At 40.8% G+C, this 17344-nt stretch overlaps 1 protein-coding gene across 1 annotated transcript; it reads left to right on the plus strand.

Annotated features, from left to right (window-relative positions):
* The first annotated feature begins 1178 nt into the window (after positions 1–1178).
* On the plus strand, positions 1179–16257 carry LOC142082677 (SERTA domain-containing protein 2-like). Its single transcript, XM_075150935.1, has 3 exons — positions 1179–1360; positions 4405–4523; positions 12636–16257. Exon 3 carries the CDS (start codon positions 12640–12642, stop codon positions 13489–13491), a length of 852 nt encoding a protein of 283 aa, XP_075007036.1. The 5' UTR covers positions 1179–1360; positions 4405–4523; positions 12636–12639; the 3' UTR covers positions 13492–16257.
* The last annotated feature ends 1087 nt before the right edge of the window (positions 16258–17344 follow it).

Below are 17344 nucleotides of genomic sequence, written 5' to 3' on the forward strand. Positions count from 1 at the left end.
TTCGGGTCACTGCGCGCTCCTACCCCTTCACAAATGGTTTCATAAAACCATCAGTTTTCTTTAGCTGAATAATCACAAAAAGCCAGTCATGTTTCATCAAAGTTGTAGTTTATCTCCACCAGACAACTGCAAGTGTTTCTCTAGTATTTATTAGACCAACATATAATTTGTGTGTGAATTTGGTCTGCGCGCACATTCATTAATCTAAACCCACCTCAGAGAGCTGAGCAGTTTTTGGGGGATTCACCAGGTAACCCATGACAGGGTTCGACAAGGGCTCAAAATCAATCCTTACAAATACTTGAATGTCAGATTTTGAAACCTGGTTTGCACACACACTTGTGCCAATATAACTTGATTACGCAAATGCCCGTGGAAAGCAAATAGAAGAGGTTTGAGCATAGCCAAAACCACCTCATCTTTAAAGAAAAAAAAAAAAAATCAAGTGAATATTAATGGAAGAATTGTGCAATGTTTGATGTGGCTTTATCACTGGTTGAGAGACGTGCGCGCCGTGTTTCCCAACTGCCCAGGAAACGGGAGTTACAGGCATGCTGCTTTACGGAGGCCCTTGCCATTCCTCTTACTGAAATTCGGCAATTTCGGTCAGAGACCGACTGCGAGTTTAAACCAAAAAAAAAAGGGCGGGGGGGCCGGTGCCTCCGGCGGTGGCTTCAAGCCCCGACGCGCGGCAGCAGCCCGGGCCCGGCCAGGGGACGCCGCCCTCCGCCGCTGCGGCCCTCGCCGGACCCGGGCCTGGAGCGGGGGGCGGGGCCGGGCCGCGCCCTGCCCGCGGGCGGTGGCGCGTGCGGCAGCGCCGCGTGCCGCCCCGTGCCTGCCCGCGCGCTCTGCCCCGCCCCCCCCGCCCCCGTCAGCGGCACCCGCGCCGCGCGGGCGGGGCCGCCTCCCGGAGCGCCGCGCCGGGGGACGGGGGACTCGGCGGCGCCCGATTTCCGATTGGGCGAAGCTGGCGCGCGGCCCCGCCCGCCTTAGCTCTTCCAGCTTTCCCATTGGACGGTGCCGCGGGGCCAGTCGGAGCCCAACCCCCCGGCTGGCCGGCCAGTGAGAAAATGGTTGCTGGGCAGGTTGAAAGGGCCGCTGGCCAATAGGAAGGCGGCCAGCTGGCGGGCGCGGTGCACGCAGCGGCTCCCTCCCTCCCTCCCTCCCTCCCTCCCTCCGCCGCTGTGGGTGCCGCGGGCGGAGGGAAGGGCGGAGCGCAGGCTGCCGGGGCCCGGCGGGGGTGGTGCTCGCCTCCGCCTCCTCCCGGTCGGAGTCCCAGCCCCGCCGAAGGGAGCCCGGCCGGCTGGCTAGGGAGGGCACGGCAGGCTGTGAAGGAACGGGGGGATTCCTCCGCTCCCAGGTGAGGCGCCAGGCAGGGTCGGGTCGGGGCGGGCGGTGGCTCTGAGGGAGGCGCCGTGAAGGGGCAGGGGGCGGGAGGGCAGCCCCCATCCTCCGAGGGCGTGGGGCTGGCGAGCCTGGGGGCAGGGAGACGACACGGCGCGGGGGGAGGGCAGAAACGGCCGCGGAGGGACGGCTGGGCACGGCGGCCGGCCGAGGCGGGGCAGTCGGAAACCCCCTGAGGGGGCAGGGGGCCCTGCCGGGGGGGTGGGGGCAGGGCACGGAGGCCGGGCGAGGGGAGGGCGGGGGCCCGGCGGAGCGTGGGGACGGGTTAGGGAAGACAGGTGGGGAGGGATGGCGGGAGCGGGGAGTGTGGGCACGGCGGGCCCTGAGGAGTTACGGCTGGGTACGGAGGTGCGCGGGGGGCGGGGGGGGGAGAGCGCGGCCGGGGTGGGGGAGGCCGGCGACCAGGACGCCAGGAGCGGGGACTGCGGTGGAAGTTGTTAGCGCAGTTATAATTAGCTTGGCCGGGGTCTCTGGTAAACTGGGGAGGAGGAAGGGGGAGGAGTGTAACTTTTCGCAGCTCGGGAAGCCCAAGGTTGTCTCTGGTTACTGCTGCCCGCCGCTGCGGGGGGAGGCGCGGGCGGCCGCCTGCAGGAAGTACCAACTAGTCTCCTTCCACAAAGGCCAAATGGTGGCAGGCTCCCTTGGGGTTTATTAGTACTTGTGCACTCGCAGGAGAGGCTGCAGGGGGGGTGGCAGGAAAGAGGCTTTCCCTGAATCGCAGCTTTTTAATTCTGGCACTCGTGATCGCTGCCTCTTGGTAGTTGCGACTTGTGTATTTGCTGCAGTTACATCTTTAATAGTTTGTCTGAATAAACGTGTATGTTAGTCTGAACTACAAGTAGGTGGGTAAGGCTGGAGGAGCATAAGCGTGGTCTCTTTCATGCATATTGTAAACTCATCTCATTAATAGATGCAGTTAATAATTTCTGCCCTAGATAGGCCTGGAATTTTTCAAAATATGTTGGAACAGTTCATTTTCAAAAACATAGGTAGGAGCCCTGTGCAGCAGTTTTCTACTTTGTTTTTGATTCAGCTAAGATTCTTTAGTTCAGGCAGTTAACTGCAATACGGGAAATACCATTAACATTGAAATTAATCCTATAATCTCAAATTTCTGAAGTGGCCCGTAAGCAGGTACTAGGAAACTGCAAGGGAAGACAGTGAAAGAAAATGAAAGAAAAAATAATCTGCTGCACATATAATTCATAGTGATTTACAACTACCGTGTGTCTTATATATATATTCTTTTTTTAACAGGTTGTAAAAACTAAACCTAGTAACCTTATCTCTGTACTTCTTCCTGACATTTGTCCCAGTGTGAAATCATATAGGGGAAAAATCATAACTTCAACAGTTGATTTCACAGCGAGTCCTTTAAAGTATATAATAAAGGAATAAAATTTGGTAACTTCTTGGACTTCAGCTCCTTCTAGCACAAGGTTGGACTTCTAAAATACAATTAACAGTATTAATTTTTTATCAAATGCTTTTAGCTTTTCTTTTTAACTAAGGTGCTGAAGTCTAAAACTTTCCAACATTTTAGTACACTTGTTAGCTTTTTTAGGATTCTTTAATGATAAAAAGACTTAACATTCTAAAACATTTGTTCTTTTATATTCATCGTATAGAAAATGCAATGAAGGTACATCTCCTAAAAGTGTACTAACAAATACACTTTAATAAACCTCAATAGTGCCCTTCTGAAGTCCTGCTGTTTCAAAGCAAATACGTTATGAATCTTCATTTGTCTATTTGTTATTTTGTATTTACAAATAGCATGGATCTCCTTATGATAGGAAAGAAGTCTGCTTCTCGAAGGAGGAGGGAGATATTAATGTGTTTATTGCTGTGGGTTAGATTTGGCATTCTTAGGTCACGGGCATTTTACTGCTGTTTTACCTCATCTTTACAGTTCTGAGATTCTGTAAATAGAGGAGCCCTTTGCTAGCATCACACTATGGGTTGCTATGTAAGATGAACTATATTCATTTACTTGTCCATCTGTCTAAATATAAGACTGCCTTTCGCTATGTATTATTTTAAGATTTGTAAAATAACGTATGAACTCTTGATCCTTGATCATGAAGGACTGTATTTATTTGGGTAAGTACTGATCCTTGCTCTTGTGGTAAATTTGTCAAGTAATTGGTTTGCTGTGGTTGGTGGGCAGGTGTCTCTTGTGTGTATGTATATATATTGTACACACACAAACATGTTAAATACAATCCAGATGGTAGGCTGTTAGCTTTAATTCTTGAAATTAAAAAAACTTTGATTCTTCAGGTGGAATTGAGACCTTAAGAGCATGGAACATGCAATTCCCTCCATGTCTAGCCTAGTCCATAGTTTACGGTCGCTTTAGCCTTTTCACATTTCCCAGAGTTTCCAGTGCCTTGATTTAATTCATGTGATCTCTAGCCAAACCGCAGATACTGCTTTATCAGGGTTTTGATCAAAATGATGCCACACTGAATATTATATGCAATCATAGGACATCCTGCCAGCTATCTTCTCATATTGGTTTTGTGAAAATGAGGAAAGTTAGGGAGTTTAATAGAAATCTAACTCCTTTGGCAGCTTGTAAATGTTAGGGGATAATTTTGAAATGTACTTCCTTACAGTTCATGGTATTGTCTCTCCTGATATGTGATTTCTGAGGTGATTACAACTGTAAATTGGTGTTCAGTAGCCTGAAGAAGTATCAATGCAAGTTCTTACCCTAAGGCCGAACGCTTAAGAGGATCAGCGTTCTATTCTGTAGTATTCATTTATGAAAGACAATTTCCATGTTTTGTGTGTTCATAGATGAAACTATTAGGTCCTCTTATTTCAGTGTGTTCATGAACTTCAGTTTTTCCTATTCAGTTTAACTGTTTTAACGGGATTTAGCACAAATTGTTTAAAGAATTGTATTGAATTGTGTGCTTAATACTTCTGGTTTTAAAAAAAATTCACATAGCAATGAAATACTCTGTTGTTTGTTTTATTTTTCCCCTTAAGTCACATCATCCTACCTCGGTGGATGGCTTGGCCTCTTGAATAGTTCAGGACTCTTGGATGACCACACTTTATGCAAAATCTGGAATCTTCCTGCCTGGACTCCTTTCTGTTTTCTAAGGGTAACTACTTGTATTTTTTTATGAAATCATATCTTATGTGCATAGCACATGTTCTGATAATCAGCTGTAAATGTTATTTTTGTGGGTTAGAATGGTAAACTGAAAAATAATTTTTAAAACCGGGGTATATAATATCAAGTGAAGTGCTTTAGGCTTACTGAATAGTATAAGCTCTTTGATTTGGACATTCTGAATTTGTATTACTTTTTTTTTTTTCCATTATAGTGAGGAAGTACTATAACTAACAAAGAATTTCATATTGCCATAAGATCACATTTCTTGGAAATGTCTTAACTAAGACCTCAATCTTACAGTGAGGTCCACTGTTCAGCTGCTGAAATTGAGTGTTACAGTCTTGTCCTGTGAGGAGAAAGCACTTTGGATACTGAAGAAAAGTTGTTGTGTGCTACTTTGTTAGAGAAAATTTAAAGTGATTTCTGATTTGGTTATTGAAAATAATTTACCTGAATATCCATACAGAGAGCTAGAGTAAATGCATGGTCCTCTATCAGGAAAAGAGAGCTTTTTTTTTTTTCCCCTTGGTTGCTTTTACTGTTAATGGTCCGATTTTTCTGTTAAAGTATGGGCATACTGATTTGATACAATTAATAGGCTATAACTTTTGTTATTAATGGATCTTTATTTAGGTCACTGTAACCCTAAAATACATGTCAGTGTTATGTAGGTGAATACATCCAATATCTCTGTATTTGAAGTAAATAGATACTGTAAAGAAAATGGATTGAGAACTGTTCAGTTGATTAGAACAAGCTGTGAAGAGGTATGTCATCACATTTGCAGTTCTAATGGTCATTTGTCCCTCCAGTGAGATACTTTAGTGGAACCCCGGTGGTTTGGTTCTTGTTGTTTGGGTTCCATTATGTTCTCATTTAATTACAGTTTAGTTTTACTGTGGGAGTTTCTGGATTTAGTAACTCTTGATCAGGTGTTAGCTTTTGCTAGCTACTATTGATCCTTAGTTTAAATGATGCCGGGCCCTTCTTCCACTAAAAAAAAAGTCCATCCAAAATTCCTGAAAAAAAATCTGCTAAACACGCTCACATTAAAAACATACACCTGTGAGCTTTATTTGTAAATGTGGAACTAAATCTACAAGTGTAGAGGGGGAGAGGAAGGAGAAGAGTAACAAGTGGTTTAGTTTGTGTTCTTTTAAGGATGGAAGTTTTTCTCTAGCAAACACTGGTGCTGCCTCAGCAGCTTTCTATATTAGCCTCTAGTGATAGATGTCAGCTGCTGAGAATACCGTTCATCTACTGTTGTAAACAGCCCAGATCCACTTGTTTTAGCTGGTGTAAGGTACGCATCCTAACAGAGGAGTTTCTTCTCCAGAGTGAAATGTTGTGCTCTGAAACTTAGCTGCAGTAGTTTGTAAAGCAAAGCTCTTACTAGTGCTTTATGAAATAAAATGGGAGTAAGGAACTTAGGAAGATGTCCTTTAAGTGCAGGAATTTTCCAGATCCCATTAGACATAACATAAATGGGTTGTGTGTGGGGGGATTCAAACTAACTTTTAAATCAAAGTAAAAATTACTCCCGAGTGCTTTGTAAACATCATTTCAGCTCCTAAAATATTAGTGTATGATACATATTTATTCTCTATGTCCACAAATAGTGAAATGACAGTGGGAAGGTTATGAATTCCAGACTAATTCTGTGCTAGACTTGGTCTCCCTCTCATTCTTTTCGTCTACTTAATGAATACCATTCGGCCTAATTTTCAAAATGCAGGAATGGATGTTAGGTACATCCATAGATGTGGGTTTTTTTCTGTGTGGTTTTGGGGTTTGTTTTTTTGTGTTTTTGTTTTGTTTTGTTTTGTTTTTTAAGTCTGAACAGCAGCATATCTTGGTTCTGTGTTCCAGAAGTAGTAACAGTAGTAACAGACTCAGGTGTATTATAGGTCAGGATTTGGTGACCAAAACGTTGACATTAATTCTCCCTTTTTTGAGCAGCTATTTTGTGGTCCTTTCTAACTCCTGTAAAGAAGTTGTTACATAGGAGTTTAGGTATGGGAGTAAGCTGGTAGGACTGCACTCCTCCCTGTATGCACACTTTTAGCCACTTGTGCCTTCTCCAGCAGTTACTCATCTTGGCTAAACTGGGGCAGGGCTGGGGGTGTGGGGAGGCAATGGACTTAAATACTTTTTTGTGTATTTTAGAGTGTCTTCAGGTCCAAATTACTTTTTACTTCAGTGTTTTCTAAGGTGTTTAATCCTCCTTCCCTCACTTCCTCTTAATTTTTGCTAACAGCCACGATGTGATGTTAGGGGAATCTCCAACACTTGCTGAGGACACCAGATCAGATACGCTGTTCTGTGTAGTCTGACAGCTTACAGTGTTACGTAAGTCATGTTTAAGTGATCAGTGTTAAGTCCAGATGGGAGGAAAGGATTTATACTGTGTCTGTTAACTGTACCTTCAGCCTTACCTTTTTCTTGTGCATGGAATACTAGTCAAGAGTCAGTCCACCACTTAATTAAAACTATTAATGAAATTGTGTTGCCTAAGCTAAAATGTATGTCGGGTAGGGGAAAGATTAGAATTAAAAATAGTATGCAGCATACATCAAATAATTCTGGGAAGTAATGATATCTGTAGGGATGTTTGTCTTCCTTTGCACTGCCTGCACATAGATGTGTGCTTGTGAAATGAGTGTCCATGGAAGAGAGGGGAGAGCAGGAAATCAGGTTATCAATGAGCTTCGGTCAGTCACTAACACAAGTTTACAATCCAAAGAGACTTCTGTCTGTTTTTCCTGTTACGTGCTTTCTACAGTTATGAGCCAAAGGAGACTTTGAAAGGGAATTACCCAAATTACAATAGCAAGGAGTCTCTAATTTTGGCTTTAATACTTAAGTTGCATTACTGAAAACTAGACAGGCAGCTTTCACTCATGAGGTGCTTACACCTCTTCAAATCTGCTATTTCTATCCTACAAGAAAAAGTAATTGATGACTTTGAGGCAGTCTTCGGCTGAAAAATGCAATACTGTGACTGTATGAAAAGGATCAAGCAAGTCTGAATTTAATAATATCCTAAAAAGAAAAGCCAGAAGGGACCACTATCAATGAAATGATTTTGACCTGTGTAGTGCAGACCAAGTACTTTATTGATGATCTTGCTATTTAAACATATTCTTCAATGGTAAATGAATAACTCCTGTGTAGTTGATTATACTGCTTGTTTTGTGCACGAAAAGTTCGTGTTCAGACAATACTGTGGCAGTTCTGTTTTATATATTCGTTTTTTAAAGCTTTTCTTTACAGAAAATTAAAGCTATGTGCGGTTCTGAGTTCTAAACATTGTTTAACTTGCTCTTAAAACCTTTTTTGGAAGGTGAGGAAGAGGAAATTAAGAAGTAGTTTGCCCACATAGAAGTAATTGAGGGTTTTCACATGTTGCATTCTTCTTTGTGGCTGTTTCCAGCTGTACTTACTAACCATGTGTCAGTGGCAGCTGCACTGCACTATCAGACCCTGTGACAGATGGAGCTGTGTTTTTCCTCTGAAATGGTGGCACGAGTCCTGTATTGTCCACAATGTATCGCAATGTGAATTTTTCTTGGTAGCCTGGAACATTTCTTCTGAGTAGCTGCACATTCTGACCAAGCCTGTTTGTTTGGTATTCTGTGTGGATTTGCCAACCAGGGATGTGCCTCTTCCCTCCAAGTTTTTTCAAACCCTGGTGTGGTGTACGATTACAGTGCATGGATGCTTCTTCCCACCTTACCAGGGAGGAGTTTCTATGAAATGTCCTCCATGGAACTGGAAGAAACTGAGGAACGTGCTGTCAGGGGCAGAATTTCAATGTACAGACTCCTTTGTAGTTCAGTGACGTGGATGGAGAGTTTGGCACTCCTAAACATTGAGTTCACTTTGCTTATTTTTCTCTATATCTGCAAAATAATTTTAATTAAAAAACATTCTGCCACAAATGGCTTGTGGCTCAGTTTGCATTACTGTAATGAGAGGAAAATGCCAGAAGAAAATTATTGAGATGTGGTGTTCCTCATTGTTCTTGTTTTTTTCATGACAAAAGATTCTGAAATAGAGCATCTGAACTCAAAAAAATGCGGTTGTTGAACTTTTTCTTAAAGTTCAAAAGAAGAGTGACTTACAGCTGGCTTCTTTTATTATTGAACAGCTATGTATAGACCTCACATTTGAAGTTGGCATAAACTTTAATTTTTGTTCAGTTTATTTACTTAAAAATTACAGAGTTATCAGATTGGCGCATTCCAAAATCCTGGTACTTGATCCAATTTTTTGAGATCTGAGTAGGTTCCTGGAATTAGGCTGGAGTAAGGAGAGTGTGGTTTCTAGACACTTTGTGTTTTAGTATGCCCAACTTACGCTTCTTTGAACTGGCTGTGCCATTCTGTCAACTGACTGAAAGGACTGACAACTGTGCAGCAGTCACTCAGTAAGACAGGATTGTCTGGGCATGGTAGCGTGGATTTTTGTGTGGACTTCTGTTTGTTTTCCTTAGTACCAGAAATTGAAGTGGGGGGGCACTGCATAATCAAATAATGTGATCAACATCTTATATTACAAAGTAATGCTATCAAAAGAGAGCGTTTGACTGTGTGTGAATTTTGGGTTTGGGATGCGTGTGTTAATACACAATGCTACAAAAGGACAAGTTACTTAGAAAATACGGACTAGTTTGTTAAGGATATGACTGTCAGAAATTCTTGTGCTAGAAAGTAAAGCAAAAGGCCTGATAAAATGTAGATTAGCTGGTAACAAAGGGGCTTTGTATCTTTTGTAGGTCAGCAGCTGAGTGTGTTTGTCAAGAACTGAAATTTAATGTCTCCTGTAGCAACCATGACACTAGTCATTTTTAAATCCACTGTACCAGTGATACTCTGGTTTTCATTAGCCTTTTCCAAATTTTTATGTAACCTCTGAAGTCATCTAGCTCCTGGAGGGAGACTTGGGGATCCTTGCAATTAGGCAAAAATCATACTAAACAGGCAGAATTTCTAAAACATAAGATAGGACTACGTTTGTGTATTAAAAAAAAAAAAAAAATTTTGACATCTAGAGAGTGGGGAGTCTGTTAAGTAGAAACATTTGAAGTTGGAGCGAATAATGTTTCTTGCACTTCATTTTTATAGTTCAGAGTGCTGTTATGCTCAAGCTTTGTTACATATTTATAGAGTGCTTTAGGACAGATTTTATGAAGGAAATTTGAGGAATGAAAAGGAGGGTGTCTGCATGTATGAGCATGAAATATTTAGTCTAATTAGACTACTGCATGAGTTTAAAAGTTAAACGTTTCATTTTAAGTTGTTTTTGTGAAATTATGTATCCTCGCATATGGTAGTTTGCTTGCTCTTTAAGCTTCCTTACAGAATTTAAATACTAGCACATTTTTGAGATGTTAGAAATTAACATTATTTATATAATTCAAATAGATGAGTCTAGCATTTCCTGTGTGTCTACAAAGTGTAAATATATATATATATATATATATAAAAAACAGTAAATTGTCAAAACGAAGCCTTCTGAATGTATAAAATATCAGAATTACTGTTCCCTGCATGGTCTTAATTTCGTTCCCTTGTGAGTGTGACTTTTGGTCTGCTTTAATTAGTGGAGACAAAAAAAAACCCACCCCCCTCCCCAAAACAAGCAAACAAACAAAAAAAACCCAAAAAACCAAAAAAACCCACACCCAAAAACAAAATAGTGTGCAGTGTATGGGAAAGATGGTGCTTAGTGAACAAATAGCTATTTTGATGTATATTTTTATTCTTTGTAGTAATGGTATGGGGTAATGCCTTAGGTAGTACACAACATTAAAATGCTACTTAAAATGGGAAGTTAATAATTTTATTGTGAGTTTTCTATGATTTGTAGACACTAATTGTCTTCATGATATGTTACGAGTTGGTATATTTAGCAACAGTTTTACTGTAAAGTCCTGCATAATCGTGATTGTGTCTAAAATTACCGGTTGCTGACAGTGTTTTTGATAGTCTGACTGAGGATGCCTCACACACACACACACACACACTGCCCCCCCAAATACTTCTTGTTATTATATTTGGTGCCTGAACTTTGTATCCAGATTTCTGCTAATTTTGCTTGTAATTGAGTGCTCAGTACTGTCTGGTTCTGTTTCCTCTAAATGGAGTGCTGGCATGGGGGAGCGATACGTGGTAAGTGTGGGAAGATCACCTAGGTGAATAGGCACATCACATCCAGACACCTTATGTTTTTTAAAGAGATTCAGCTGGTGCTGTGGCAGTTTAGCAGAAAACTTTGGAGTAAAACAGATTTCTAAAGTTAAAAAGTTGCAGCAGTGGTAAAATTACAAGTACTTAAAGTTTTTCATTGTTGTTTTTTTAATAGTGAACATGTTAGTAAACTGAACTATAGGCCAAACTACTACTTGTTATGTAAAAATGCATTCTTACGACAAATTTGATTTCATCCAGGTATGTCCCTAAAAGAAAAAGTGGGTATGATTGAGAAGTCTTAAACTCCTTTACCAACTTTTTTTTCCTGTGTGTCTTACTGAGAAGTATGCACTGCTTGCTTGCTTTCTGTTCCTCCAGAGGAGCTGAGTTCTCCGACAGCCTTGTCTAGGCAGATGGATGTAGCCATGGAGCCCTGCAGTGTTTCCTGCAAATCTGGAGAAATCCCAAAAGCAAAAGAGGCTTTATCCTCCTGCCTTCTCCTTGTCCCCAAAAGTCTAGCAACAGGCTACCAGCTGGCAGCTGCGGCAATCAGCTGAGCTATTGCTGGCAGTATCCAGTGCTCACATGAAAAGGAAGTTGGGAGGCCCTCTGCAGCATGCGGGGTCTGGATCATTGTCTATGAAGGATCTGCCCTTAATCTGCCAATGGGTGTCTAATTTATCATTGCTTAATTTTTTTTTAATTGTTTGGGAGTGAGGTGTCTCTATTCCATGGACACATCAAGATGTGTGTAATCAATATTTTACCAGTGTTTCCTGTGCATGGTATACTCCTTTTCTGTGTTTATACAAGTGATTGCATAGTGCTGCTTGCCCCTAAGAAAACACTTTGTATTTTGAATGGTAATTGCAAAGTATCCAAGCATGTATTTGTTTGGATCACGTGTATTTTAGGTGTGCGTGCATACAGTTTTCTGTACCACAGTGTTCTAGACCTACGATATTTCAATGCAAAAGCACACAAAGCAGACTGAATGCAACTAAATCCTATTTCTTTTCTTTTAGCTATTTACCAAAATTGGTCACTTTTAAAATGCCATTTGATAACCTCCTGCTGGGTGTCTTTAGTGTTAAGTCAGTAGCGGGTTGTGAACCAGCAGCCACAAGCACCGATCATCATTCTGTGAGCTCTGTGGCCCAGCCAAATTTCCTCCCACCATTGAGCTAAACTACTAAGCTATGGAATGGATATAAGGATCCCATGGGAGGCCCTGTTGTTGGTCTTGCTGGGTGGTTCAACTGCAGTAAAACAACTTTTAAGTCACTGAAGAAGAGTGAGAGAAAGAGAGTTCTCAGAGACAATGAGCAAGACATTAAGAATACCTTAATGAGATAAAAATGGGTATTGAAACTAGCTTTAAAATCTTACCTGCTGTACCTAGGAACGAATGCTAAAATGAAAATGTTGAAATATTCTGTATAGTTATTATAATCCTTAGTATAAGCATCTATTTTATTTCATGTGGACATTCAGATATTTCTCATTAATGAATTTTTGTATGCTATATAATTTAAATGGATAAGAGGCTAAAAATCTCACCTATTAAAGATTTTAAATAAGTAAATTCATATTCTCATGGTAGAGTTAAAAGTAAACCTTAAACCCAAAACTTAGAAGTACATAGCTTTTTAAAAAAATAGTTACTATATTTCTTTTATGTTTCCTGTTTAAAAAAAAATTGTTGTGAAACAATAGAGCTGGAAAGTGCATCTTCTCAATGGAAGTAGTATCTTGTGTAGGATTTTATTCTGTCTTTCAATGTTCTATGGCATTAGAGTCTAAGTTAACCAATACGTTGTATGCTACAGGCTTTTCAGAAGTGTCTGTTGAGATCTTGCAGAAGAAGTCTTGCCCATGGTTAATTCATAATTTCTCTCTTTCAGGTTCATGTTGGGGAGAGGTCTAAAACGCAAGCTGAGTGACTATGAGGAGAACATGGCTGGTCTCTCGAGTGCCTTTGATTCCAGTCGAAATCTGCCATATCCGCTTAAGAGGCAGTTGGTGCTTAATATGTGCCTCACCAAGTTACAGACGTACAAAATGCTGGTGGAACCGAACTTGCACCGCTCTGTCCTCATAGCCAACACAGTTCGGCAAATTCAAGAGGAAATGAGACAAGAGAGTAATCAGCAGCCAGTTAATGTCTGCCCTGGCATTACTCCTAGTTCTCACAGCTACACAGGGATGGAGTCATCTGGGATTTCTCTTCAGTTGCCTTCAGGTATTAGTCAGCAAGAGTCTAACTGTTGCGACTTGCGGTCTGTAGAAGACCCAATTGAAAATAGCCTGCTGATAGTTTCAGATGATGATATGTCATCTGCTATTTCATCTATTCTGAAGGATTTAGACTTTGTAGAAGACATAAGCCCGCCTACTTGTCTGGTTCCTACTGGAGATGACCAGCCAAAGTTTCCAGAAAATACTGGTCTAAAATTAGAAGATGATAGACAGGATTTGAAGGGAACTGAATGTGTGTTTGGTTCCTTTGAGATTTCAAATTCAACTAGTTACTTGAAGGATTTGGCAATAGATGACATTTTTGAAGATATTGACACTTCAATGTATGATTCAGACTTCTCTTGCCCTCCACTAATGCCACCCAGACCACCATCTCTTGCTACAGAAGAACCATTGAAAACCTTTCCATCTTGTAATTCTTCTTCAGCAAGCAACATTCAGATATGTAGAACAGATCTGAGTGAGTTGGACCACATCATGGAAATTCTCGTTGGATCCTGATACTTGTTTTACCCAAAGATACTTTTTAACTGCCACTTTCATTTGGTTTCAGGATAAAAGCCACTGGAAAAGTTGTAAAGAATTCTTTAGAACACAAACTAAAAATAATTTGTCTGTAGTGGGATTTTCAAAATAATTCCAAAACTTACAAACCAAAAAAGTGGCAGATTTTTTTTTAAAAGAAGAAATATTTATTTATCAGAACTGTGCAATCATCTTTTTCCTTCCAGGGTATATGTGGAACAATGGGCACATACCCTTATCACCCCTCATGCCTCTTTCAATAAACTTTTTTATGTGCAATTTTTAATTTGTCAGAAGAATTTACATGCAAAACAAATTTCATATGAGATGATCTTTTACAAAGCCTCCACTTTATTTTTAATATCAGAGTCTATGCCAAGTTGGCATACTTCAAGTTGCATAGTTGGATTGCGTGCATTGCAGACGCATTACTAGAGATGGGTATATTTTAAAAATGAGACACACTTTGCTTTCTTTTGGTCAGAAAAGCAGATCAAGACACTTATCAGCGAAGTCTCTTGCATTTTCTAAAGCATTCAGAACTATTTATTTTTGTAAATTTTATAGTCTTTCTACGTTTTACTACGTTATTTCATCATAGTTCAAATATAATGGACTTCTAGTTGGATGTGTTTAGCACTACCTCTGAGCTGAAATGCTTTAACTCTTTCCAGTGCTTCATCTAAGACTGCAGATCTCTTTGTTTCTATTTTTTTCTGGGGGAAAGTTCTTCTAACTCATTAAGCTGATCCTTTGACAGTGACCTAGCTGATTTGTGAAATCAAGGGTATTCAATGTTTAAAAACTTTTAAGTATTTACAAATGTAATTTATATGTAGATTGTGCAATTTAACATTTTTTCTGTCAGTATTATGTGCTTAGATTTTGGATAATCTTGGCGTTCTTTAAATTAAAACTTACTATGTACAGGTAGCTTTTTAATCTGTTTTGGAAAACACTGTCCTTCAACCCTGCTTTCACTACAAAGTTTAAGATGATTTTTATGTGCAATATTATTTAAAAAGATACACATTTGTATACCTGGCATTGTGGAATGAAACGCTTCAAACTTAAAACTTCCAGCACCTTTGGAGGATACTCAAAAGAGTCAACATTTCTGTATCCTTTAAGAAACAAAGTTGAGAACACTTCTTGCTGCACCAGTGCTTACTGCTTTGAATAGTCCTGAAATACTCATTGATATGCGGTGAGCCCGTGCTGATGGCTAAGAACCATCCTGCCGCCGCGTCCATGAGAGCTGGGGGGTCTGACCGCTCCGATGCAGCATCAGGACTGGGGCCCGTGTGGGCTTTGGAAGCATCGTGGTGGTTGCTGCTGATGGTGCTGCAGGTTGTACTGGGGAAGGAGGGGGGGTGTGTACGGCAGGTGTGTACAGAAGTATATATAAGCGCACTCATTAACTGAAGATCAGATTTGCAGTGAGAACTATTTTTTGGATACCGTTTCAGCTTGAACTGAGGTCTATATTGATCCTTGCTATCATCTTCTGAACTACACACTTGCACATTAGTTTGGGGTTTTTTTTATTTTTTTTTAATTGTAAAACTTTTACTTTGTTCTTGAAAGCTGCAGCACCTGTCTTGTAAAAGCTTTGCTTTGGTTTGTTGTTTTTTGGGGAGGGGGGTTCTTGTTCTGCTGAGACTTTTCATGAATGGGACATCGGCAGAGGAAAAAAATGTTGCCCATGTGTTGCATCTCACAGAAGTTGAAATCCTGGCCCTACTGAAGGGGCCAGGGTTTCACCTAGTATTTCTAGTCTTAACTGATGCTGTGGCACACCTACCTTGTGCAAAGATCTCCATTTTTTACTGTGACTGTTTTGGTTAACAGTTAGCTGCCAATACAATTTGGTATCCCAAACCAATGGAGAACCAGTTCAGGTCACGTCCTCGCAGCCATCTGGGTTGTTTAGCAACCGAAGGGTATAAATGTATTTATGCATATAATGTATTGATTCTAATATAAAACTTCTGATCTAAAGTATTTTGAATTGCTGGATAAAGGGATTTGTTTGAAGAGTGTATAAATAGTTCTTGAAGAGGTACAGCTTGAGAATGTACACAGATTGTGCATTGTGTATAGACTACTCTGGCTTTTCCTCAGCCTCTACTTTTGTATTAAAGATATGACTGAATAAATCCTTGAAATATTAAGGGCCTTCTGCACTGTGATGAAGCAGAGTTGTGGTTAAAAATGTCTTTAAATTCAGTGATGAGGAATAAAATAAAAAGACTGCATCTAATTTCTTTTTGCATTTGAAAATACGGAATGTTACTATGCAGTAAAGATATTTTGGTATGAAAATTGTATCATGTAGCAAATAGTGAACACTTAATAAATCCACTTACCTGCAGCCCCTACAGAAACATAAGAGAAGACAACTTGCTTTTCAGCATTTACGTGCTAAAGTTTTTTGTATACGTCAGAAATAGATTAAATTGTTGGTAGATGTTTTATCAACAATTCAAAATGCAATTTTTACTCAAGTGCTTGCTACAAAGCTCTCTTTCTAATTGGTTGCTTGCATCACAGTGCCAAGACCATAAGCTGGTATGTAATGCAGTTCGGTTATGTATGGAATTATGTGCAAAGGGAAGTTTAATTTTTAAATATGCACAAACTAATTTTAAAATCCTTCCATGTAAAATGAAGTTAGAGGCTAGTTGTGGTGGACCTATTTATTGTATGTTTGGAAATAAAAGCCACAGTTTTGCAGTTTAATCGTTTATATTTTGAAGCCTTCAGTATTTGACTGTTTTAAAAACAAAACAGGAAAAACGCGGTACCTTGCCACCCTTCATTTGGTCTTTTACTCACAAAGATGTAACATTTTCCCTAAGTGACTGTTTTTTATACCTTTTTTTTTTTCCTTTTTTTTCTCTCCTTCCTTTCTCCCCAGAAATATTTAGAAATACTAAATACCATACACGGCTTTGCATCCCCTTTGTGCCCCCCACAGAACAAGGGATGGCCCACAGAGCATTTTTGCCGGCTGGTGGGGTGGGGGGATTCCCGTTGTCTCAACTGCCCCGTGTAGTCTTCCAGCCCCTGCAGTCCTTAGTGTTGCTTCAGGGGCTGCCATGCTTGAAAGCAAGTGAAAGGTACAAGTGTCCTTGATGCACGTGCTGCTGACGCTTCAGACTTGTATACTGGTCAGTCTGGGGCAAAAATACTGCCCCTCAGTACTGGTAGAAGGTTGTTTGCTAGTCTGCACTAATACCAGCAACTTCAGGTTTAAAGATTTCCATCCTCTAAAATGACATCCTGACTCTTCTCAATGAACTTGGTTTTATTGATGAGACTGCATTAGCTGCTGCTTACAGAACAGGAATTCTTCCTGCCTTTTGTCCTGGAGCCTGCTGACCACAGCGTGAAAAGGTCTGGAAGCAACTTCTTCACAGAAGTCCGGTTTTGGCTGTGAGGTCGTTACCATCGTGACGTTAGCCCTGTGACTGCATTACTGAGCAGGACGCTACCGATGCTGAGCACAGACCTGCTCTTGTAGTGATGGGTCTTGACGTCCAGCAATAGAAAATGCTGCCTTATGAAGGCATGCTGGAGTTTAGTCTTTTAAGAAGATATTTTTGAAGTATTGTTTTCAGGTCATGTTGAGACTCTTTAAAGGTGGTGTAATGTTCCATATACTTTCATTAATTCTAGCCACACTGAAAGATCTGAACTTAAAAGTACGCTGAGCAGCACAGCTCAGTGCAATGCTGGCTTAAAACAGGGCTAGCTGGGGAGGTGCCAGTACTGCCCAGGGTGCTCTGTCGAGCTCAGTATTCTGTATACTGGAAGTGAGACGTAA

This window comes from Calonectris borealis, chromosome 5 (assembly GCF_964195595.1).
Source record: "Calonectris borealis chromosome 5, bCalBor7.hap1.2, whole genome shotgun sequence".
NCBI classification, from domain to species: Eukaryota; Metazoa; Chordata; class Aves; order Procellariiformes; family Procellariidae; genus Calonectris; species Calonectris borealis.

Bases quoted from the DNA above. Each gene is read 5' to 3' on its own strand.
- LOC142082677 (XM_075150935.1), top strand. From the start codon at position 12,640: ATGTTGGGGAGAGGTCTAAAACGCAAGCTGAGTGACTATGAGGAGAAC.